This window comes from Candoia aspera, chromosome 6 (assembly GCF_035149785.1).
Source record: "Candoia aspera isolate rCanAsp1 chromosome 6, rCanAsp1.hap2, whole genome shotgun sequence".
NCBI lineage: Eukaryota > Metazoa > Chordata > Lepidosauria > Squamata > Boidae > Candoia > Candoia aspera.
The window spans coordinates 84,369,512-84,396,469 of record NC_086158.1 but is presented as its reverse complement, the minus strand read 5'-3'; the positions used below and the strand labels follow the sequence as shown (position 1 = coordinate 84,396,469).

At 38.6% G+C, this 26,958-nt stretch overlaps 1 protein-coding gene across 1 annotated transcript in view; it reads right to left on the bottom strand.

Moving 5' to 3' along the window:
* CTNNA3 (catenin alpha 3) overlaps positions 1 to 26,958 on the bottom strand; it is a 781,530-nt gene that overhangs the window by 88,575 nt on the left and 665,997 nt on the right. The window contains exon 15 of the mRNA XM_063307559.1: positions 7,085 to 7,266. Coding sequence (XP_063163629.1) covers positions 7,085 to 7,266 — 182 coding nt within the window. The remainder of the gene's footprint in view (positions 1 to 7,084; positions 7,267 to 26,958) is intronic.

The window sequence follows — 26,958 nt, the reverse complement described above, 5'->3', positions numbered from 1 at the left end:
ATGTCAATGAATCATTTGAGAGAGCCTTTATGGAAAGACCAAACACACATTAAATAAGAAAATGAGAGCAAATACATAATATTTTGACTAATGAGACAAAGATCTTTTAGCTAGGCTATCTGTTTACTTTTCTAGTTCAACTGCACTTGTTGAATCTTAAAGCTGTTATCAACAAAATACAAAATACAATAATAGAGTGTAGTTTAAATCAGTATTAGTACATACAGTGTGACACTAGTTTTACTACATTCATTTTTGTCCACATCCTTCCAGAGGACACAAAAGCTTTGCTTAAGTATGAAATGAATAAAACAAATGAAATGAGCAACAGTTAAACATGTTTAATTTGGTTACAGTTCAAGAGTTGGTTGAGGGACCGCCTATCTCCCATAGCATCTGCTCAGCCAATTCAGACCTACAAGGCTGGAGCACTCTGGGTTCCTTTGGTTAAATAATGTCATCTACCAGGACCCTGGAAGCATGCCTCCTCTGTAGCGTGTTTCTGGAATGAGGTTTCCCCCAAGATCCAGATGGCCCCCCACTCTGTTCTTCAAAAGAGCAGTGAAGATTTGGCTGTTCATCCAGGCCTTGGGTGAGGGAGACCCTTCGCTTCACTCCATCTGGTCTGTATCATTGACCTTCTATTGATTTTGTCATAATTTCTTAGTTTGATTGTTGTGAGCCACCCAGAGTCATTGGGCAGCATACAAGTTTAAATAACAATGACAACAACAATAATAAGACTCTTACTGGGTTGGTCAAAAGATGCCAGTGGCTCCTTTCTCCATTCATTTAGCCTAATAATACCAATCAGTCAGAGAGCCCAAAGTAACATGTTGCTATTTTCCATGGTGGTGAGCCAGTTTGGTCTAGTGGTTAAGGCAACAGGCTAGAAACCAGCAGACTGTGAGTTATAGTCCCGCCTTAGGCACAAAGCCAGTTGGGGGACCTTGGGCCAGTCATTCTCTCCTTCAACCATAGGAAGAAGGCAAGGGCAAACTGAAAATCTTGCCAGGAAAACTGCAGAGACTTGTCCAGGCAATCTCCAGGAGTCAAGACTGACTTGAAGGCACCAAAATAACAATAAAAATAAAAAATAAAAATCCCATGATGAAAAAAATAAAAAGAAACTGTTTAAAACCACAGTGTTAATTCAGGTGATGATCCTTATAGCATTAATTAATGCAAAAGGTAGGTGTATATTCATAACATGTTTCTTCTCTCTTGTGAGAAACCCATCTTTAAAAGTGTCTTTTGGAGTGGTCAGAAATTACCTATTTCATTTTATAGGGAAAAGACTGTAACAGGTAATCTAGGTGGGAGAATTCAAACAAATAAAGAACAGTTCACAATTTTTAAATCAACTTAGAAAGAATTGGTAATGTCGTTCTCCACCAACAGTATCAAAATAATCCAACTAGATTCTCTCAAGCAAATGGATTTTTGCATACCAGGCCAGCCTTATAGAAACAACTTCACTATTAATCATGGTGACATACCATTATCAGGATAATCTCACGATATAATTTTATATAAAGAGGACAGTAGATTTCATTCACTACCCACCACTACTGGCTTGAATTCCTGTGTTATATTGTCACTGTTGATAGGATGGATACTTTCCTCACAGGTGGAGAAATATTTGCTATGTATGTAAGTACATATTTTTAAAGATAAGCCAATTTAAATTTGCTCACTTCCTAGCACTGGGAATGGAAGAAATAGGAAGGAATAAGAAAAAGTTTGTGTTATTAATTGGTTATTCCTCAAGTTGGCAAGATCATCTTATATGTTTTTATTATCTGCAGAACAGCCTGACATCCCAGTGGTACAATGCTGTTCACCTGTTGAGGCCAAACTAATATATTTACATACCTGAATTTAAGCAAATTTACTTTCACAGTCTTGTTTGTCGTAGAGGCAAACCACATAATTCCTTGCAGTGTTTGTTTACTTTGCTTCCACACAAATGTCTTATATTAATTATGCAGATTAAAATGTGATCATAAATTTAAAAACTGGAGTAGGAACGAGATGAGGTATTTTTTTCTCCTAAGCACAGCTGAAGAACTATCAAAGGAAAAAAATGGCAGCTACAATATTTTAGAATATTTGTCTCATGCAACAGCTGGGCTTTTTCTTGGGAAAAGAAATGGCCATCATGATTCATATCTTTATCATCTCTCATTTAGATTACAGTGGACACACTTTATAAGTGGCTGCCTTTGAAAAATGTAGGTACTGAAGTTTTGCAGTGAGTGCATCTTGGTAACGAAACTGACCATAACCCAAGATGGACTTCACTGGCTGGTTGGCTTTGATGCACAAAGTTCTAAACAGGTTGGGGCCAGGTTATCTGAGGGAGTTCTCCCCATATGTGCTGTAAGCGTTTAAGACCCACACTAAAGAGATTACATTGGAAGGTTTGCCAGACGGGGCCATCTTAGGAGCAGCCTCCTGACTAGAAGCTCCCCCTGAGGGAAAGATTCATTTACATAATGTTGGCCATTTAGTCTAATTAGCATGTCTTTGACCAACTGCACCTAGGTATTATCTTTGCTATATCCTTCCTGACATTGCTTTCATAATGTAATTTCTTTGTTTTTCATATCCTGAATAATAAGCAGTAAGATCTTCTGAGTGAAAGTGTCCAATTCCAGTCCTTTTCCATTAACTGATGCCTAAAGTGTCAGAGTGTAGTTGATTCATTACATCTTTCACTGCACTGAGCTTCCCATGGCTGTGCTTATTACTTTTTCATCTTCCCACTGTAATTCTGTCTTTGCAGCTTCAGATTTTCCTTTCCTGCATGGCAACACCAGCAACTAGATGTCCCAAAGGCTTTAATCTAGCCACCTCGTAAACATCATTAATCTGAAAGATCCTCACCTCTTCATCAGTAGCACGTTGAGTGCCATCGGACCTGAAGGGCCCATCATCCAACACAATATCATCAATCACTTTGTCTGTCCGTGTGGTTTTCTTGGCAAAACACTGGAGTGGTTTAGCACTGCCTTCTTCCATGCAGTATGAAATGACGCCTTTGCTGTTGTCACTAAAGTGATCGTCTGCCTCCAGTCTGATATGGATGCCTGCTTGATTTGGGCAGCCGGGATGACTTTCACACTTTGTGTGATAGTGATTGAGTATACATTCTTGGTGTACACTTCTGGCATTTTTTGCTCATTCCTCCCAGAAACAAACACACGTACACACACCACAATGAGACAAGCTATTTTTAACCGGCATTTAATAGCCATTGACTTGAATTAAAAACAAAAACAAAACAGCCTGGACATCTGCACGATGATTCCCACTATTAGAAAGCCTTTTACTCTGGAAACAAAGTATAGTATCTGTAGATTTCTTAAGACTTCATAAATGGTTCTTTTAAATTGCAACTATTCTGTAATTGATGGTGGAGTTGAAACATCAATACAAAAGCAGAAAGTTTCAAAATGTGAACTGATTTGCTGTACAAGGTTTTATTAAAACATACCTAATTTGGTAGGAATTTTTTAAAAAAAATCTATTGCTATCTGAGATTTTAGACTTACTGTAACGGTACTTGAGAAAGACCTTGAGAAACAGGGCAAAGAGATGCTGCCCAGGGAACAGTCAGTTAAGAGAGGGCATAACCTGCAGCTGCATAGTGGGAGGAGAAAGAGGCTCAGAGGGGACCCTCCCTAACTTCTCAGGTTGTAAAGGAGACAGTGGGAGATTTGTAATTTCAGACTTGCAAGATTGATGTCAGCATTCCCAGGTAGACCAGACAGGAAACATGACCAGATGAGCTAATTCTACTTTACTGTAAGGCTACATTAACAGAATCTTGCAAGTCTGAAAGTCTTGAGAAGGGGGCAAACCACCACCTCCTTAAGGCACAGTAGAACCAACCCCTCTCTCAAAGAGGAATTCACTGCCTCTAAGACCCAATCACACCTCACCTCTTGAGGGGCCTTAGACAGCCAGGAGGAACATGAATCTAAAGCAGAGGTGGCCAAGTTAACAGCCACAAAAATCCTGTCCACTTCATCAGGCCCAACAGGCTCAAACTCCCCCAGATAAGTAAGCCAGACCACACCCCAATCACCTCCCCCAGACTTGCTCCAAGGCTAGAGTCCTACTCAGCATGAATCCAATCGACTTTATCCATCAGACATCTGGCTAATTCCACACAGCCACCTTGTAGGTAAACTTCTGAACCGCCCTCTCCCAGGAAGCCTTGGGTCACATGAAACAAGGCCTCTGGATGGCTATCCCTGGATGCAATGAGGGTGGAAAAATATTAAGATTTCATCACCCTTACTGCCATGAGGTAGGCCTTAATAGCAGCTCTAACTGGTGTTCAGTCAGATTCACTCTTCATCATACTCCAGGAGTGTTCCAGGTGTCTCTTCACCTGCTTCATCTAAATCTTTTTTTTTTGCTTAGCCCTGGTATTTACAACATAAAAAGTTCTAACCTCCTTGTGCCTTCACACCCTACTTACAACCAGAGGCATCTATGGGAGTGATGGCAAAAAAGTCAAGTTGGTGGCCACACCCAAGCAATAGAAGCCCCACCTTTTTTTACAACATACATAAAAAGGGGTGGGGCTTCAACTGCACAGTTATGGCTGCCATTTTGACTTTTCTGAGCAGATTCCGATCAGATCCAGACTAAACTGCAATTGGCTTCCACTGAAATCAATGCAACCAAGTCAGGGTTAACTGTCCTGTAACCTCCAAGGCCACTGAAGTTCATGGGCACTTAAATTCAATTTACTCTAGGGTTTACGTTCCTAGTATTAAGAACTATAACAACAGAGAGAGCAGGCAGGGAAAGCTTTTACCCTGAAGCATTATAAGAGACCAATACAGCTTGTAGATTATAAAATGAAAATGTTCCCTCAGCTTAAATTGATCAGTGCAATAAGGTGGATCCATAGTCAGTCTTTTGCCCTCAGAATATCTCATAGATGACTTTAGTTCAGCAGTAGCCTTTTTCTACTGAGGAAAATGGCTTTTTTGCCAATTGACTTTCCTCCTTCAGTTCCCCTCATATTCTAAAAATCTGCTCTGGAGCGTTTGGGAAATGTGCAGATCAATGTGGGAAATTGCACTGTAGTTTGAATGATGTAAGGGGAATAGCAAAATTTTCCCTCAATCACAGATAATTCTTGCCAGCAGGAAGAAATGTTGCCACGTAAAGCCCTGGCTGCAGTGTAAACCCATGTTCATTTACTTGCATTGTTTTCTCTTAGCACCATTAAAAGGTGATATAGGCGGTAGGAGAGAGGTTCAAAGCCTCATTTGTCAGAATATATTTTGTGAAAACTTTTTAGTACAAGAATCCTTTTTGGACTGTATATTTAAAGTACAATACTCATAAGGGTGATATTTTAAAAGCACCCTTTAGTAAATTTGAATATTAACAGATGAAGAATTTTTTACTGTATATACAAAGGTATTGATTCAAGTCATATATTACATAAGCTGTAACATCTTTAGGATATTGTTTTATTTGGCTGTAATGGTCTTGCAATATACCAAAAAATAAGTGTGAAATTGTTTGGATAGACAGCAATCTTAATTATCCCTCCTTGGGGCTTTCAGAAGAGACAGAAAAAACATTATTATAGATTATTTTGCTTTTCTTAGGAAAAAAAGGGGGGCGGGATGCAGCCACACTGAGGACTATGCAGTTACACTTTCCTTTTATCAGAACTATTTTCAAAAGGCTGACAAATAGCCAGGGGTGTCCACAGGGTATGGTAAAAATGATCAAGATGAGAGGAGCTACTTTGAGTTCCTCTTTTAAGAAGGGGCACCAGAAATCCTGTGGGGGGTCTTCTAACATAGTCCTGGTATTTTCCCCCATTGCAGATGGGTAAAAACTGAGGATATTTGCATGATACCATTATTTCATGGAAGAAAAGCCAGGGGAAAAGCACCATGGTTTGGTAGGTAGTAAAACTTTAAATCCTCATAAATACAAATGTGCTGAAATGGAAGCTACCAGAAATGTAGTGTGGTACACCATTTTGAGACAGAATAGGTTCAATTTCTAGAGAGACAATTAGTTTCCTTATTATCTTTAAATAATTATTTTATTTGATAGGTAGCTGAAGAGCACTGAAATGTCTACAAAATAAGACCATTGTATCTACTTGAATAAATTATCAGCAATAGAAAAAGGCAAACGGTTTTGAGAAGTTTCCCCATCATCACCACGGTAGCCTCCTGAACCTCTTTCTATATTTGCTCCAATCATCCAAATTAAATTAGGGGTTGATGGGGATTTACAAAAACTTGCCACTTTTCCTGTACTGCATCAAAGTCTGCATTGTATCAAAGAACATTTTGTACCAGTTGTATAGAACCCATCCTTTATAGAAGACATTACTAGCTGTGTGTTAGTTCCAATATGTTAGCCTTTGATAGTCCAGTGTTTTATTTAGAACAACACAGGCATGAGAAGCATTAAACAAAGACCAAATCTACACAACCTATTTAAACTGCTGGGATATGCATTTCCTTTCCCTAGTGAACTTAGAAGCATCATTCTGTCATAGAGATCTCCATGCCTCCCACTTACTTTCTAAACAATAATCTTCATGGTTCATTGGGAAAATCCATGGCATTTCAATTAGTGCAAAACTGATGTGGGTTTCTAATGCAGATAAGATCAAAGATCACAATGAAAAACACTAAGTGAGTAAATTCAAACTTTTTTAGCTGTCATATGAATTATTTCTTAACCAAGGGACTTCACTGCCATTAGGTCATTTTGTTGTGTATCCATCATAAAGGGGTCACCCAGAGCAAGGCAAATTAGAAGGAAGATGAAAAGGATGAACATCATGCTGTCTTCCTCCAAACCAAGCACAGAGTACACTTTAAACAATCAGCATTTCAATATTTTACAGTGGACATTTCAATTTTCAGTTCTATTAATTTTGACATGCACTTGTCATCTATCATTATAAATCCCTTTCTCTTTTCCATTTTGAATGTGACAATTATTTCCAGCTCTCAGATATAGATAGATATACTGTAGATAGATAGATATAGATATAGATATTAAATTCCTGCATAATTACCTTGTGAAGTCTGTCATCTCCAGCATAACAACACACATCCGTTTAGCGAGAACGATGATGTCATTGCTGGTGTCATCCCATATTTCAATCTCCTTATCAAGCTCACTCTTGACTTTCTTAAAATCAGCCACTTGTTCAGCTATCTTCTCTTTCTCAGCCTCTGGCAACTGAGTCATCTTTGCCTGCAAAATCAAGATAATTTGATCTGCAAAACATCTGCCTATGTCAGAGGACATCTTCCTTTTAGTAAGTAAGTAAGATGTTACTGTGAAACACCTGAGATCCAGTCCACAAATCTTTGGGCCAAATCTCTGTAAAATGGCTGATCTTTATTAGATATTGACCAAACATCATAGCTGCAGGGAACATATAGTTCTATGCACAAATAAACCCCTCTTCCTCCTGGATTTCTTTTAATTTGACAGACCACCCAATGTCAGTGATAGAAGACAGTTTATGCCACAGTACAACTACTTCCCTAAGTGTAGCAATGCTCTTTTCCCTACAGCAAGGGAAAGCAAGTTCTGTGTAGCAAGTAAAGGGATATAGAGAAATAAACCACAGCCTGTGCAGATTTGAACTTGCTTTTCTTTCTTCCTAATCTGACCATCTAACTCCTGTATTGCACTGACCAAATGGAACTTGCTGGTGCAATTGTACAGTGTGGCAGTTAGGCTGCTAATAAGGTGTGGCAATAATGCTTAAAGTTTTAAATGACCTCTAGATCAGGGGTCCCCAACCCCTGGGCCACAGATCAGTACCAGTCTGTGGCCTGTTAGGAACTGGGCCGCACAGCAGGAGGTGAGTGGTGGGCGAGCGAGTGAATTTACAGCCTGAATATTTACAGCCGCTCCCCATCACTCGCTTTACCGCCTGAGCTCCACCTCCTGTCAGAGAAAGCAAGCCCATTGGCCGCTATCTCCAAACGGCACGAAGAAAAAAGATTAAAAGGTCGAGAAAAAGAGGAAGCACTTGAATCATCCCAAAACCATCCTCCCCCCTCCAGGTCTGTGGAAAAATTGTCTTCCATGAAACCAGTCTCTGGTGCCAAAAAGGTTGGGAACTGCTGCTCTAGATGGCAGCCAAGAATATATCTTCACTGCCATCTAGTGGCCATTCAGACTCCCATCACCACCACATGGTAGTCCTAACTGAGGACTTGATTATCTGAAATACTACCTCTCAGGAAAAGTCTACCTCTCAGGAAAAATACTACCTCTCAGGAAAAGTCTACCTCTCAGGAAAAATACTACCTCTCAGGAAAAGTCTACCTCTCAGGAAAAATACTACCTCTCAGGAAAAGTCTACCTCTCAGGAAAAATACTACCTCTCAGGAAAAGCCCTTTTGAAGATGTCCCAATTTTCAAAGTCCTGCTTATCAAATAAATGTGAGAGGGCCTTCACCTTATCACTCCATGTTTGGAATGTGTGTACTCTTTAGAAGAGAAGTTAGGACATTTCAGGTAACCCTTTAAATGTGAATGACTTGAGAAGTATTAATATATCTTAAAACAATTTGAATTGCTTTTCTAAAAATATTTTTAATTCACCTTTAAATTCTATAGTTTCACATAGTTAGGTATCTTGAGCATCAGAGAAACCATTGAAATGCCTAGCTAACAGCAGAGGACAATGCAGGATGTCTAAACTATCAAGCCAAGCTGAAAATACATCAAGGCAGGTGTGCTAAACACCTGGAGGATGGTATAAGACTGCTGGTAGTACCTGAGGCTGCTGCTGAACTCTCATGATCATCTCAAATGATGTTGGACTGAATTCACAACTGGCAGGTGGTAAGGGATGCAACCTCCTCACCTCTTCCCTTTCTATGAGTGACAGACTGGCAAACAAACACAGCTGAGAGAAGGCAGTGGGCAACCATATTTCAGTAGAAAACCAGGTCTCCATAACCATTGCCAAGGCAATATTGCCATCAAGAAGAACATTAATCAAATGATCAACTTTATTCACTGATGACCAGGCATTCTGCAAGAACAGGTACTTCCAGAGCACCCTGTTACAGGTACCACAGGGTGCAGATTAGACAGCATGCTCCTTGTAGGGCACTAGGTGACGTATGTATGTCTGTATCCTACATTGCTTTGATGAGGTGAGGACAGGAATAGGTTGAGGAAGAGTAACCACCCATGGACTAGATTCCTTACCACTAGGATATTGATGGCTATTTTGATAATAGGTAGAATGAATAGAAATGTACACTGGGATTGGCACGCCATGCAAATCATTAGGGGCTGTCAGGCCAGTAGGTAGACCAGACCAGGAAATCAACTCCACAAGAAAGCTAAAACTATTTTTATTGAGATTGGCTATAATAACAGAATCTTGCAAGTCTGATTGGGCTGTACCTCCTCCCACTTCTTATACTCCAGTGAATTAGGGAGGCGTCTGCCTGAGCCACTTCCAAATGCTATCTAGTTGCTCTGGACTTTAAAAATGTTTCAGACTCTTTTGCCTAAGTAACAGTTCTTGCATATTTCCATCGAGGTCATTTTCCTTACTAGCTACAAGGGCTAGGTTGAACTCACCAAGTGAAGAAAATAATGCCTGAGAACTGAATTTCCCCAAACCAGTACCTATTACACAAACAGGTTATCCTTCTATTACAAATACTGCATGTAATCCTTCATCAGTGAGGAGGTTACGTAGAAGGAAAGAGTGGAGGAGCAGGCAGCTGAACCCAAATCTTCAGAAGCTAGTAAAGGGGCACAGACCTCTAACCGTGTGTACATATGAACATGCTTATGCTTAAGCTATATATTCAACCAATGTATTCAGAAGAACCAAACATTTTCCAAACAACTCCTAACTGAACAATCACCATTCTCATTTATTCTTAAGTCTCCAGATGACTCAGTCATTTTTTCTGCATTTCTCATCTAGTTCTCACCCATCTTTTCATGTCACCTAACAGAATAATTTACTTCCCTGAAATGCATTCACTCAGAATGTTGTACAATTTCTCCCAAAAGCTACCCCTGGTTTTTCCATTATCACCATTCACTGGAGCATAACATGCAACTATTACCAAACTATAAATTCTTACTTCCGTGTGCAACCTGAATACAACCATAAACCACCCATACATTCCAAAAACAATCAGTTGAAATAGTTCATACTTTCTGACATTTTAGCTCATTCGATCATAACTGTACTAAAACTTCCACTGCTAACCGAAGAGCAAGGTGTATTGTCAGGCAGGGATTTATAGCACTTGGTCCTCTAGGGTTTGTGGTGTGCTTATTCTGGGCTGTCTAACAAGGGATTCATTTGGTTCGGTCTTAGTAAGAGAGTGCAATCACTGCAAGTTTGTTTATGTGCCAGGGTGGGGAATCCATAGCCCTCCAGATGTTGCTGGCTAGAACTCCTAATGTTACCTACAGCTGCAGCATGCCCACCTTGTATTTGGAACATGGAGCACCCATCATGTCAAACATTGGTGGGGGGAAGCTAACTTAAAACTGTGCACTACCTTCATTCAGATGTATTACATCTTTTCCCTTTCTTTTAGTTTCACAGACACATAACACATATATTTTAGTTTATTTCATTTGTAAATTCATGCTGTATTCCATGTATTCCTTTTACCATTCCAGTGGCAATCTTCCATATGCCATGGTCAACACCAGTTGTGTCCTTAGATAATGACCTCTGCTGCCCATTATGGTTTTGGAAAATTGAGGCTTTCACTTATTTTGTAGTAAAATAGAGAAGGTATAGACTTACTAATCTGTGCCAGCTAGAACCTCTAATCTAGAGACCATCTTGCAAGGCAATGTAATGTTGCCCACATTCCTCCAACTAGGAGGTACATACAGTGTGCACAATACTGTTGACAGTACTCACAGAGCTGGTGTAATGTGGTGGTTAAGGTGTTGGACTAGGACAGGAAAGATTCTCAATCATACAATCTAACTTAGTGATGTTGATCAGATACCCTTTCTGGGTTCTGATTGTGACTGGGCTCAAATGATTCTACTTCAGACACATTATGCAAGGACCCAGCTCTCTGGAAAAGGCTCTAATGCTGGGAGAGGTGGAAGGAAAGAGAAGAAGAGGACGACCAGCATCAAGGTGGATGGACTCCGTTACAGTGGCAATGAGTGCACCATTGGGAGACTTGAAAGAACAGGTTAGGGATAGATTGTCATGGAGAAAATCTATGTGGTTGCTAGGAGTCAAAAATGACTTGATGGCACATGACCCATCAATCGATCGATCACCCTGGCTTGCCTACACATAGCATGAGCTATGCTTGGAGTACAATTGGAATTTGGGTTGCATAATGGGCTCTTTGTTTTGTTTTTGGCTATTATTTTATTATCCCCCCCCCCCACATACCTTGAAATGTGGAAGGCTGGAGACATATTCTAAGAATATTTAGAAGAGCGAAATATACTCCTTCCTTTATAGAAGGAAGCTACTCCATATGGAGAGACAGAGAGGGAAGATACAGTGGGAGCTGGATCCACAACCTTTTCATTCTATTGCCAAGCAGGCTAGCTGAATCTGAATACTGTTGAAGGAATAACTTTTATGAAGACACATTCAGGTTGTTCCCCAAGGCATGACATATGAATATACTACTCAGTCATTTTTAAGGTCCATGTTTAATTCTTCCTTCTAGTTATGCTTTAATTTCCAGGAATTGCCTGGAAGCTTCTTTTTAATGATCACCATCCTCTTTGCAGCTGTCAAGGATTATACCATCTGCCTTGCCAAAAGGCGATCAGAATGAATTGCTCTGAAATTGCAATGGAAGTGTTCAAATTTTTAAAATAATAAAATGCCAATGTCTGACATGTTCAGAAAGAAGATTGTAGTTTGAAGTTATAAAAATTCAGTCATTCAGTTTACCACCAAAGAGCAAGTTCATCACAGTGTGGAAATGAAAAGAAAAGCAACAAAACTTGACCTCATTCTCATTACTAAGTTTACTAGAGACAAGGAGGAACTTGCTTTTTCCTAGTAGTATCCTAAGTGTACTACAATACATCCTCTAATATAAGCAAAAAAACCCTGTCCTATCAGGGGTATTATCTAAAGTAGACAACAACCTCAAGAACCTACTTTCTTGAGGAAGTAAGACCTGGAACCAGTCAAATATCAGAAGGCAGGGCTGGTGGGTTCAACATGCTCAGGGATGGCTCCGACAGTGGTAGAGGTCACTTCTCCTTCTACTTGGTGTTCTGGGCAATGGGAGGCAGTGCCCCATCTCATGCTTAGTTCCCCATGCTTGTGGGTGTTCACTGGTGGTAAGGTTTGCCACCATCCTTAACAATTTAAGCACGCAGTCTGCCATTTCCCACCAAAGGCCAAGAAGAGCAGGACCCCATTCTGAAATAACATTAATAATCAATTCTCTGGAAATGGCAGAGTACTGTGCAGAAAAATAAAGTGTTTCAATAGACTTAGAACAATGGCATGTCCATCCCTCTGTTTTGCTCTGTACTATTAAAAACTTCTCTTGAAGGGCTGGGGACTTTCACAGAAGGACATGGAGATGGTTCAAAAGACAGCGGTGAAAACGGAAAATTGTAAAAACTCAGTGACTTGAGCAAGTCGAAGTTCTTCCCCAGACCACATCTCAGGTCTGTTCTGAGGCTTTCAGGAACCAAAAGCAATTCAGGTGGAGAAGGCAGAGTTTAACCTATTTATAGATTTAGGTCCAATTCTGCTGCTCTAATTTAAACATTATTTCCTTCATACATATTGCAGTTTATTGTTTGCTGTGTTTCTATTTTTTTTTTATATCCCTTGGACTGTAATAAAATATCTATCTATCTATCTGGCACTGGATACCAACTGATATTGCAATGGGAGGCAGAAACACAGACCACCAGTGCCACTTAAAAATACATCAAAATATGCTTTCCTTGGTTAATTAGCTAATTTTATTTATTTATTTATTTGATTTCTATAGCTGATTTCTATAGGGAGTGACTCTGAGCAGCTTACAACAATAAAACTATAAAACAATTAAAACAATTACAATTAAAACAGTTAAAATATAAAATAAATACAACATAAATATACATGGCTGCCAAGTAAGCAATGTATGGATGTTAATACAGCCAAGAGGCAGGACCATCCACACGCTCGAGGCCCCAGGCCTGGGCACAAAGCCAGGTCTTCACGGCCTTACGAAAGACCAATAGGGCCGGGGACATCCTAATTTCTGGAGGGAGGATGTTCCAGAGGGCAGGTGCTATGGGGGAGAAGGCACACCTTCTAGTTCCCGCCAATTCTCAAGGTCAGCTCTAAACACCTTCACAGCCCGAAGAGAAAAGATTGTGGGAAGTGGCAGCAGATGCACATGTGCCACACTTTGTTTCCCAGTTCCATCTGAAATTTCCATGCCAGCCTTGTCACCCTGAACAGCCTGCTGCCATGCCTGACTTTCACCGCTAAGAAGAAGACGGCTCTCTGCTCCCTTCTATGCCTGCCTCATAAGCTCAAATGGTGAAGAGAGAGGGAGGGGCACATTCCAGCCTCTTTGGGTTCTTCCAGTTCAGACTTCTGTGTTGACCTGACCCATCTTCATGGATTGTGGCAGGGGGGTTATTCTTCTCTGTGCATTCCATGGCAGTGGAGGAGAATGAGTCTGAAGGGTGATGGCATTCCACAGAGACCATGGGAACACAGAGGAGTCAGCAAGACAGTGAGGAAACAGGGCTGTTTTAGGAGAGATTCTTGAGTCCAAGGGAGGAAGGAAACATGAGAAAGAGACTCAGAGTAACTCCACCTTAATTATTCTAGGTATAAGTTATGCGGGACAATTATTTTAGTAGGCTTTCAGCACTATAATGTATGCAAAGACAATTAGAGGGATAAAGATGTTTCAGCACCTTTGAGCCTGGCTGGTACCAAGGATATTGGAAAGTGGGCCTGCAGGAAATCATGCTCGCTCACTCATGGTCCAAAAATTATCCATTCAATCTGAAAAAAGAATCTAGCTACCTATATGTGGCTGATCATCCTTCCTCCATGATACATGTGGCTAGCAGATAGGTTAGACATTCGTATTCTGTTCATATATCACGGGAGTGCTGATTAGTTGGCAACCTCCATTGATACTAGCTGCTTTATCTGAACAACAATTGGCCAACTTGTTCCAACAGAAATGTTGAAGGCTTCCTCTTGTCTCCCAGTCCTTATAGGGTGATAAGAACCAGTTCAGGATCATCTAAGTAGCCCAATAAAGGAGAGCTTTTCCTTATCATAATCTTCCCTTGATCCTTTTAGGCTGTTGCTGTCTAGATTCATAACTTACCAAACATTCAAGAAGAACTTCCGGATACATGCAGAGACATATAATTTGTGGCCTCTAACAGAGAAGAATACAGCCTGCAGCCCCCTAACTACATGTGCTCCCCCCCCCAGAAGTCTTTGATGTGGCTTTCAATCTCCTGCCCCCAAGTTGCCATCAAATAGTAATTCTTAAAACAATGGAAGAGAAAAATACGAAATATATGGAATGTAATTATACTGTTCTCAGCAGGTGATCACAAGGTTGTCAGATGTCAATCTCAAAATTAAAGTGACTTTAACAGTACTTCATTTAATCTTTGATTTAAATGACATCATTTGTTTGTTTGTTTTTTGTCCTGGTCCCACCTGCTTCTTTGTGCTACTTTTTGGAAGGCCAAGGGATGTATATCCTTGGCATATGGGGAAAGTGGGCAGAGTGGGAAGGGTTCCCTTTTTGCCCCATACAGCCCCCTCTGCTTATGCATGTTCCACCCCATATGGTTATAATGTCCAGCAGAAGCTTTGATGGCATCAAGTGTGTCAAGATGTCATTACAAAAAATGATGCATTACTTGTGTAATATGATGTGACATCAGTTGCTACCCCTGGCAACCCCTTAGATACTCATGTTTAGAGAAGCCAATATCTGTTTGTCAAACTTATGAACCTGACATACACTGTCAGTGGAAATTGGCCCCATTTAATACCATTTACATTTTAAATAACCTTTCCATTTCTTTATTCATAAGGAAAACTTTAAAAATCTGAAAAGAACGAAGTGCATGAATAAGGCTGCTGAAAGTCACCCTCTTTTTTTTATTGCACATTTTATTCCTCCATGAATGTGAGGACAGCTCATGTGAATCAAAAGGTAAGGCAGACAGAACTCTGAATGCATTCTATACTTACATTAGATGAATTATTTAATATCATGCAAATTGTGGAGTAGAATGTAACTTCTGCCTTAGAATTTCAACTAGCTTTAGGCAAGTATGCTGAATACATTGCAAAACATGTGCTATACATTGGGGGCATTTAAAAGGTTCATAACCTTTCTTTGCTCTACAATTACTGAACCGTACATTTAAAAACCTAACAAGCAACACAGTTAGAAGCAAGTTTCTCTAGGTCATTCATTCATTCTTCCCTACTTAATAGCGCTGGGCCTTGCTGCTCATAAATCATACATGATAATCAGACTGCAGGGACTGATCTCTGTGGTAATCTTCTCTGATGTCTAAGTCATAGGTACAAGGACTTTTCAGATATGAAGGGGATAATGTTTAAGACTATTTTCCACAGTAAAAAGTGTTGAGAGGGCTCATAGTTACATTAAACTGAATTCTAAATTTCAATTAAAAAGTAATTTTCTAACCTCATATTCTCCTTTTGGTTTTTGTGTACTTTACTAATGAAAAATATTACAAAATTCTGTGGCTAGTATGGATTGACAAGTCAGTCTACTGCCCCAAATTAGTATTGGATTCATCATAAATCCCTTCCATCCTATTACTGCAATTTCTTTAAAAGATTAGCAATTTTGTATATAAAATTATTATCATATCAAACTCAACACAGAAATGTGCGATCTTCCCTAACTTATTCATTTATGTGTAGAGTGGAAAATAACTTGCAGTCTGCATATTGGGACAAATTAGGTCACTTCAGTTAAAAATGTAGACTAAATGAAAATTTTGTTCATTCCAAGTTGCAAGTTAGGCTCTCCCTAGTTTAGTTTTGACTGCTGCTGGCAGCAGCATGGATACTTAGGTACATAGGACATTATCCAACTTTTGCTTAGCTTTTTTCTTCTGATCTGCCATAACTTCTATTCAGAGGGACACTTTCCTGGTGTTATTTGTAACAGTGATGATTTAACCTGGTTCCTTAGCATGCAACGAGAGCCAGTTTGTTGTAGCGGTTTAAGGTACCAGGCTAGAAACTTGGAGACTATGAGTTCTAATCCCTCTAATCCCTCACCAAGCCAGCTGGGTGACCTTGGGCCAGTCACTCTATCTCAGCCCTAGGAAGGAGGCAATGGCAAGCCACTTCTGAAAAACCTTGCCAAGAAAACTGCAGGGATTAGTCCAAGCAGGTGCCAGGAGCTCACTGGACAACTGATTTGTTGGCTCTAGGATGTAGTGGGTTAAAGTTGGAGACCACAGACTATTATTAATAAATGCCTGTGTATAGTAAGACCACATTTGCCAACTATCTCGTAGTGGATGAACACGTAAATCTACTGGGTAAAATGATCAGCTGATTATGAAGTGTTACATATCACCACTCTGAGACAGTCTGGAGATACTGTGGAAATCTTAACCTAGTTCCTGGAGACTATGCGGGACTGGATGAGAAGAAACAAGCTGAAATTAAATCCCAGCAAGACCAAGGTACCCTTTATCCAGAAACTATCTCTATTGGCTCCCTTTATTACTCTGAACCAGATACATTTTCTGAAGGAGCATGTCTGAGACTTGGGTGTCATCCTAAACTTACAGCTACTGCTAGACCAGCAGGTGGGAGATGTGGCTAGGGAAGGTTGCAATCCTACCTGGAGCAGGTGATAGCTACTCACACACAGTACTAATTACTTCTACACTGGATCACTGCAATATGTTTTACTGCAATGTGCTTTAAAGCTACCCAGAAGCTGCAACTGGGTTGTAGCAGCAGCTTGTCTTCTGGTGTGTGAGAGCCACCAGAATTATATAACACCAGTGCTATGGGTGATACATTGGTTGCCAATAGGCTTCCAAGTAAAATTCAAAGTGGTGGTCATCATCTATAAAGTCCATATGCAAGGCACTCTAATGATGTGCATGTATCTATTTTTCAAATTCAAATTCAATCCAGAGTCCAGACTGAAATGGATGCTTATCTATTTCTGCCTGATATATATCAATTTCAGATTCTCCTACGTAGAATCCGCATAGACAAGCCTGTGCAGCATCCACAGGCTAATCTATTGCTGTAGCTCCTGTTCTCTGAGACTTACAGAATCAATAAGGGTAGACATTTCCCATTACTCAGATCATGTTGTCATCTGGTCTTTGGTTATGCCAATATGGCTTCAAATGCTGAATTGCAGGGTTCAAGAGGAACCTCTAACTCTTTATTTTTTAAGTGATCAGTGAAGAAACTGATATTGCAACATTGGAAAGATAAATGTATGGCCCCATTTACTCAATGGACTGAAGACCTGGTTACACCTGCCACTTATGAGACAACTGCCTATAGACGTAGACTTTGTATGGACAAGTACAATGAAATATGGGACTCATTTATACAAAATACAGTCGTTTAGGCAAATGCATGATGCTTATATAATTTATTTATTTATTTATCAAATTTTATCACCGCCCAACCCCCACCCCCAAAGGAGGGACTCTGGGCAGTTTACAACAAAGATAGATAGATAGATAGAGATAGATAGATTGGATGGATGGACAGATAGATGGATGGATGAATGGATGGATGGATGATAGAGATATTTGCATCATATTTGCATTAGATAAATAAATAAATATATATATATATATATATATATATATATATATAATTGTAACTGTTTACTGTTGTAATGACACATTATATTTCAGATTTTTATTTTATTTTTTCTGTTATAGTTTTCTCACTTTTTAAAGCACCTGTTATGTATTTCTTTTTTTATAATGTATGTATCTCTCTGTATTGTTTCTTTTTCTTTTTCTATTTCTTTCTTTTTCTTTTTCTGTTATTATTCTAACAAGCAATAAAAATAAAAAAAAGTGATCAATGAAGAAAAAAAGCCAAAAGGAAAAAGCTCTCCAATGGACTGGTTCCAAACATACAAGACAAACTGTTTATGAAAGAAATCATGATTCTGGTGAAAGTTCCAGTGGCAACTAAACAGGTGTTAAAATTCAAGGACAGATGGAGTCTTTGAGGACTACAATGTATATAGAACCAAATTATGATTTTCATAAGGGAGGTAGAAGGGCAAGCAGAAGCTACTGTGAAACAATGTCATGCATCTTTTGCTGAATAAACAATTCACTGCAAGAATAGTCGAAGTTGTAGAAACAGCCTTCCCGTGAATTCATCTATATCTGCATCTATGGCAAGCCAAACCCAAATGAAAGACAGAAACAAGAAAGGGGCTCAAAGAATGTTCTATTTAGCCCTGTTTTCTTCCTCTTTTGATCCACATATCTGCTTCCTCATTTAGATTGGAATTTCAGTTCTGTTCCTGAATTTTGGACACATTGTTAGGGTTTTGTATAGTGACGGGCTCTAGTAGTATGAGCTTATAGAAATTCAGTTAATGCTGGCTCCTTATGCTTTCAAAGCAGAACTGAATGGTTAACAGGAATGTATAAATGAAGAAAACACTAAATAGAAAATAAGAATCTGGCATTTCCTAATGTTTCATGTTGTTATTGCTGTATTGTTTTTCCAAACTGCAAATGTTTGGATGGTTTTGCTGGCATGGCTATCTCTGCTTTTATCATGATTTTTCAAGATGTATTAAGGGAAAAAAAAAAAAGGCCAGATTCTTTAGTAGCTTCAGAGGCATCTGGATTACTAAAAACTTAAGAGATGCTGATTTTAAAGTGAAATCAACAATCCAGTTTTATGTGTAATTAAAAAAATAGAATAAAGTTTAATACTCATGATATGTGGAATGAGGGACTGGAATATCCAATTTTTGTAAATCAGTGAGTCCAGGTTTTAGGAAATACAAAATATATATCTTAAAATTTAAGAATAAAGTTAATTCACCAGAAAAAATGTTTTTATATTTGTTGAACTACTCAGAGAACATTTTAAAAAGGTTGGCTATCAGATTTTTTTGTTTTGTTTTTTTTCAGGACTCCCTGAAAATATGGAATTTGACATTTTATGAAAAATCTGGGGACTGGCTGGAAAGTTATGCTAGTGATATTAAAGAACAGATTCAAGACACCTGTTCCTTGCCAGTTTTGAAAATATCCTTTTAGTATAAAATATATTTTATATTGTCTAATTACATACAAAATATTTGACATCTATCATAATACAAAGAACTATAGATCTATCAAGCATAGGGCATGGCAAAAAATGACTCATTTAGGATAGAAAGACAGCGATCCCCCAGTTCTCCAGTCATGGATAAATGTTGCTCACTTCTTTTGGGATGGCCCTTTATTGGTGTGATAGAAAGGCTGATCAGTGTTCAAGTTTTAACACTGTGTTTAAAACCTGAGCTGTTTTCTGAATGTATAATAATTACAGTGACCATATTTTCTTGAAAAAAATAAAGGACAAACCTGGAAAATGGGCAAATCTGAAAGAGGTTCATACGGATTTAAAAAAGAATAACTGTCTATAGCTCTGCTTTACAAAGGAAAATTCAAAAGCAAAACCAAGAAAATAAATAATTAAATTAAATGAATCTAAATGATAGCTTTCTGAAATAAAGGACTGTTCTTTATAATAAAGGACATATGACTGCTGTAATAATATACTTAATCATGGCCTGTTGACCAAGTCACATTGGCTGGGTTCCTACTAAGCTACAAACAAAGAAACACATAATTGCTTAGTTTGAATCCAGTTTAGAAGGGGAAGACACTGATGGTTTGTCAGGAACTTTTATAACAGCAGGACATGTTTTATTTTTATTTTTTTCTTAATGTTACTGAAATTTAGACGAACTGATTTTTCTTCATGAGGAAAACCAGCTAGATTTTCAGGGTAACAGGGTTGCATGTGAAATATATATCTCAAAGAAAGTTAGTGCAATGTTTACACCACTCCTTCACCTATATTTGCGAAGAATTTAAGGGGCGGCCAATGGAAAGCATTTTGAGGAAACCCTTTGTTTGTTTTAGCCTTCAAATGTAGTAATGTTAATGCGTAATTCAGACTCAAAAGGGGAGTGGTTGTAGTTTAATTGCCAGCTATTTTGTTTAGTTATCCTTATGGGAAACAATAGTTTCACACAGTAAGTTCTGAGGGGGATGAAATTTAAATGCAATTAAACCCTTGGGCTTTCAGTACAGTTTATTTTTACAGTCTTCTGTTAAGCATTTCTACACAGTGACACCGCACACTGTGTATTTGCTCTGTGGAGAGCTTGCATAAGCTCTGCTAACATGCTTTAACTCCCAAATGGCAGCATGAAATGGGGTGAAGGTTACTTCACCTGGGCAGAAGAAGTGTTGCTCCTCCAGGGTTTGTAAGAGGCAGCTGCTGGTCAAGGCAGCCATTTTGGAGAATGGCCAAACAATGATGCAAAAGGGTACTGGCCTTCTGGCATCTCTTCAGCAGCCATCTGGCTAGATCCAATGTTGAGCCAATTTGTTTCATTATCAGTGGAGAAAATGGTGCCTGTGCAGCAGGTGAGCTCACCTTTCTTAAACCTGTCATTGCAATCATCAGAATGAAGGCACAAAAGTCTCCCACAATTAAAGCTCAATCCAGCTGCTTTACTCACAACCTCTTCCTGATATCTTAAGTTAGAGAAGGACTGGGATTTTTCAGAAAGGAATTGTGAAAAAAACATATTGGTTTCTAATTCCCCTCAGACTTGCTAGAGAATGTTGTTTTCCCCTTTCCTTGGTATTATTGTAGACCTCCCAGAGTCACTCTTTGAGTGAGATGGGCAATGATGAAATTCGAAATATACTGTAAATATATAAATAAATAAATCAGAGAAATATCCCTCCCAATTGGCCATCCCCCCAAGAAGATACTGTAGCATTGGGCTTAGCCTCTACTCCCTCCCTTCTTCCTCCCTTCCCCTACTGTTCCCTTATCAATGAAATTGTCTTTGTGGCCTCCTCTTTCTAATCTGGTGAAGTATTTGGAAAAGTTTGCATTATTGCCCCAAGCCCCCCATTACAGCACTTGCAAATATGCTGGAGATTTTCAAGCAGCTGTTTGCACTACCTATCAGCCAAGCCTCATTCAATAATAAGTTTATCCGCAGATCCTTTTGCCTGGCAGAACATATCAGAAGTCAACCTACAATGGAACCTTTCCAGAATATCATCACTTGGGTGTGAGCATGTAAAGGGGCCTGCAAAGAGCTAGCACGGCCCTGTCCATTTGAGCTCCACTGAAAGGTTGCTCCCCAAGATCACGTGATACTTAGGGGGTGGTTGTGACCATCTCTAGAGAAGTCAGAATGCAAGAGCAGTTGAATAAACATCAGCTTAGCCCTGGGAAAGAAGTTAGGGTGAGAAAGAAACACAACCCTGTCTTGATTCTCTTTGTTAGAAGAGGGGACAAATTCTGGGAGGCTTTCAAGATTCTGTTATTATACCTTACAACAATAGAGCTCCAGTAACTCTTCTGGTGTCTTTTTCCTGATATAGCCTACCTGAAAGAGCTGACATCAGTCCTGAAAGCTTCACTACTCTTTAATCAGAGAGGCATCACAACTTGCCTTTGTTCATGGAAATGGCATCAGATCCCCAGGGCATCCGTCTGTCTGCAGAACAGCTTGTTCAGGCTTTATTACAACTTCAACAAGAAATGGATATGGAAATAACCTGTACAATGTAATCTTGGGACTAGAATTACCTCAGCCAGCAGTTCAGCAGCCTGCACCCCAGCCAATATGTTTTTGCTCTCATGGGAGTTTGCCAGAGAAGTTTGGAGGAGCCCAAGACTGATTTCTGACTTTTACGACTCACTGCAAATTGTTTATGGTGGGTCAGATAGAGGACTTTCCTACAGATCACACCAAAGTGGCTTTTATTCTGAGTTTGCTGAAAGAAGGAGCAGCTGAATGGACCATGCCCTTCACTGAGGGCAATGATCCATTACTGGACAATTACCAGAACTTCATGCAAAGATTTAGAGCTGCATTTGATGATTTGGCTAGGAGAGCAACAGCAAATTGAGAGATTTGCAAGCTGAAACAGGGAAACCACAGAGTTCATGAGTACTTATTGGATTTTCAATTATATGCCAGAGATTCAATGATCTTGCTCTGATTTTGAGAAGGACTTGCTGATGAACTTGACAGATGGTTTAGTGAGACAAGGCATACCAGAGAATTTGAAAGCAATGTTCCAATGTTGTGTATGAATTGATGGACAGTTGGAAAAGTTGAGGCACAGAGGAAATATTAAGGAGAAGAAGTTTTACAGCCTCTCTTCAATGCCCCTCCCCCCATGTCTTACTTGGACACCAGGTTGCAGAACCCATGCAGACAGGATAAATACAAAGATCCCTAAACTCAACAGAGAAACAGACTTCAGTTTATGCTCCTACTGTGGATCCCTAGGACAATAGTGAAGATTGGCACCACTAAAGTACAGACTTCTGTGGAACTGCAGACCATGTGGCAAACAAGTGCCTGAACCCCTCCAAAGCCTTGTCTTCAGGAAACTTCCCAAACTTTCTTCTCTAAAACTCAGCAGGGGAATCCTCAGACAATTAAGAAGATCTCAGAGAGCAGACAACAGGCTTAGAAGTATAATTCTCTACTCTATTAGATTCATACATGAGGCCACTGTGCAACAGTTTAAATTGCCCATACAAATTTGTTAGAGAAGCCTATGCTGGTGTGAACAATCAACATGTGAGCACTTTGAACTTGTCCTATTGTGCAACATACAACTCTCTTGCAACTGACAATAAATGATCGTTCAGAATTCTTGCCACTGTATGTCACATGTTCTCACTGTGCTAGGCATTGACTGGCTGCAAACTCATGATCGAGATGTCCACTGGGAGCAAGGGACAATTTCTCTTCCAACTCAAAAATGTCAACAGCCAGATTTGTCCTACCTTGAAGGACTAACACCGTATGATGAAGACCCTCCCCTTTTTCTACATGCATCTCATGTATGACACATGTAAAACAGGGGCAGGACTTTGTGTGGTCATGATTACCATCTTGATTTTTTTTACACCCCCCCACCTTGGATATCACTGGTGGTTCTCCAGATGAAAAAGTCTTCCAACTCATATTTCCCATCCCAACTGAATCTTTGTGACTTGTGAGTTGTTTATTTACTGATCTCAGTCAATATAATGTGTTAGGATTTAATGCTTTTAAACATTAATCCAGAGAGTGCCAATATAGTTTCTGTTTGAAAGCCAAAATGCTTAGCAGAATCTGCCACAAGAAGACTCCTGATTTTTGCCAGTGTGATCATTTTTCTTATAAAATCCCTCAGCTAGTGTTAATATATAAAAATATAAAAGGTTGGCTTTGGATTCAAAATGCCCCAAGATATAAGTAAGCAGGATTAAGTGCCTTTCTTCCATAAATATACCTACAGTTTTAGCCTGAAAGCATTTACTATCCCATTAATATGTGAACGTGACTTGGAGCAGTGAAAACCTCTCATAAATAATTATGATCCATCTTCAGTTTTATTCCATGTGGGGTTAAAATTAGAAAGTATTATTAAGTACTCGAGAGGATAGTAAACCAGTTAGCTCTTGTATATTAACCAAGATACATTCTATGATCACAGGAGTTTATATAAATAATATGATGCCCCTGTAGGTTTCTTAAAGAGTTGTGGTAGTTGCATTATATTGGATAGAAATTATTATACAGTATTTTTTAAAATTTCTGTCATGACTTAATGCAAATGCAACTAACAAATCAACTAGGGACAACTGTTAAGGGAATGCTAAAATTGGGTTACTCTTGATGCTGAGTTTCCTGGTTAATTTTCTGCACGAAGGAATGGATAATTCTGGATGATCTGAACTGCATCATAATATGTTCCACCAGCATATCTGCCTATATCCCTTGCAATATATGTAGAGGAAGGTAGAAGTAAATAAAGCTAATTCAAATGATGTATCCATGTAGTTGAATTATACTATTTATCAAAGGACTTTAAAGTCAGACTATAACCTTGTTTTTATTTTAGTTCTGGTATTTCTTTCTATCTGCAGCCTCAATAGCCCAATTCCAAACTGAGTCATGTCAATTAGCACAGGTTTTATGCAGAAGTTTCTTGAGACACCATTTAAAAGATTCCTTTTTATCTATGATGAACAGAGGAATCCTGCCTGCCAAGTCAGGGAAGTTTGAACTGAAATGATCACCTTTTCCAAAGGCTCATGTTTGCAGAACATAAATGAAGAACAGTTTTTAGTTCTCCTCCTTTGTATTTTTTTTTTCCTTTATTTGGACATGCTTCCTCCCTCAAAAACAAGGGCTGGAATTCAGTTTCCCCTTTTCAGCCTTGCATCTGGAGAAAGGATCTAAGTTTTCCTAGTTTTGCCCATGAATATTTCATGGGCAAAGACAGGAAGCTTTAAAATGTTAAAAGGCTTTAGGAAGACCTTAAAACCCTAGAATCATCCCACTTTTTGCCCGTTTTGAAATCAGAACTCCGAGATCAAATGCCCAAGAACTGTGTTGTTTTCCTAAAGGGGGATCTCCATTTCACAGGGACATTTTCAGCTATCCTGTAGCACCAAGACTTCAGACAGGAGATCCTCCTTCAGGGAAATTCTGCAGTCTTATCCTGCCCATTTCCTTTCTTCCAATGTACTTTGTGTTTTATTGTAATGCTGCAAGATTCATGAAATTAAGTGTTAAAAAAAGCAAAAATTGAGTAAGGTACAATAAAACAACATAAAAGATAAGATAGATAAGATAGATAAGGATAGGAATGGAATGGAATGGAATGGAATGGAATGGAATGGAATGGAAAATAAAGTGTGAAGTCTGTCATCACTCCAAGAACAGGACATCATTTTAAGGACATCACTGCAGACAGAAACTTAGCAACTCAGCCAGTACCATTTGGTTGCTCCTCATTTCTATAATCACAAGTATTCATTGATAATCATTACCATATAATCTATGTTACCTGAATATACATAAATACTTATAAATAAAAGCCATGTAAACATTGTGGAGTATCAATGGAGAATGTGGGAGAAAATTTACAGGAGGCATAAAATGTGTGGAGAAATGAGTCAGTTGGAAAGCTGAAAAGCAGAACTGGTATGTAGGCTCTGGGTTGCCAAAAAAATAAATAACAGCAACACTGATATTTCTGAAATAATGACTTGTTGTCTATAAACTAAATAATTTGTTGAAGGTTGAAAACACTTATGATGGAAAGATTTGGCACTACCCACAATGGAGGAATGGTTGGTGAAGATGGTGGAACTTGCTGAGATGGCTAAATTGACTTCTTTGATCAGAGAAAAGACAATCTCTACATTTATTGTTGACTGGAAACCCCTTATGAACTTTTTGTGTGAAACAGAAAAAAATGAACATGATTTATGGTTTTGATGATTAGACAGGATAGATTATAGAAAGAAGAGAGTTATGGTGTGACCATAGAGTAACAGGTAAATATATAATTTATAATTGTACTTATAACTGCTGTAAAGAAGATTGGGAGCTACTTCTTTGTATCTTTTTTCTTTTCTACTTTTCTTTTACTTCCCCCCCCTTTCTTGCACCTTTAACTTTCTCTTTGATTCATTTTTTTTCTTTCTTTGACTTACTTTATATTAGCTTGTATTAGTTTTTCTCTTCCTTTTAAAAATATTTAATAAAAATTATTTATATGTATATGTATATAAAGAAAAGACTTATAAAATGAAACAGCTCAACGGACCAACACCAGGCTGCTTGAGCTCTCCAAAGCTTTGATCTTGAGGAGAAATCAACCATATTCTAAGGAAAGGCTCCTTTGCTGTTTGAATAATCATGCATAACATTAGGAAAACATATTATTTTCTTTAATGTCGTACTTTGGTTTTTCAATATCCCTCTCAAAACACCCCGCAATGTAGGCTTGCAAACAGAATTGTGTCTTAACTTTGGATATAATATTTGGAGCATGAGTTGGTTGTATTTCATACCAAAATTTATCCCCAAGTAGTCAAGTCACAGCCACGTAAAACATAATATGCATTTATAATGTTTTTATTTCATTTTGGAATTTCTAAAGAAATAGGGCTGTACATTAATTAATTAAATAAACTGCAATGACAATTCTGTTAGTATATTTTAAGATTACTGTTGGTGAGCCCTAACAAAAGTACAATTTAAGAGTATTTTTAGTCTATGATTGTTCAGTTAATGAATAGATTAATGCATTTTAGAAACATGAGTGTTATAATTTAGTGTGCCTGTGTGTTGTATATACCAGGCCATTTAAAAATGGAGAACTTAGCTTATTCAGGCTATCTAAATACTATATACTAAAATACTATTCCAGTTCTCAGTAATCAGAGATTATACATGACATGTTTGTGTGTGTGTGTGTCCATGTGTGTGTGCACATGGGTATACCTATGTGCGCACATGTGTGTGTGTATAAAATGCAATTTTATTTAATATATTAATTTTTGAATGCAACTTTTCCTAATGTACATATTTTCTATGCAACATATGGTCTTTGACTGCATTGCAGAAGAGTTAATTCAGAGAGTGCAAGTTTATCAGCCTCCTTAAAAAATCCACACCAAATGAACTTCTTCCTTCCCAGTGATACGCACTTCTAATATTAAAATCATTTGAAACTCATTTAAATTTGTAGTAGGATATCAAGCTCCTTAATAGTAATAATATCCATTTTTTAGGCTGGCTGGTCAAACTAAAACTCATGGAATATAAGCAGTTCTGTATTTTG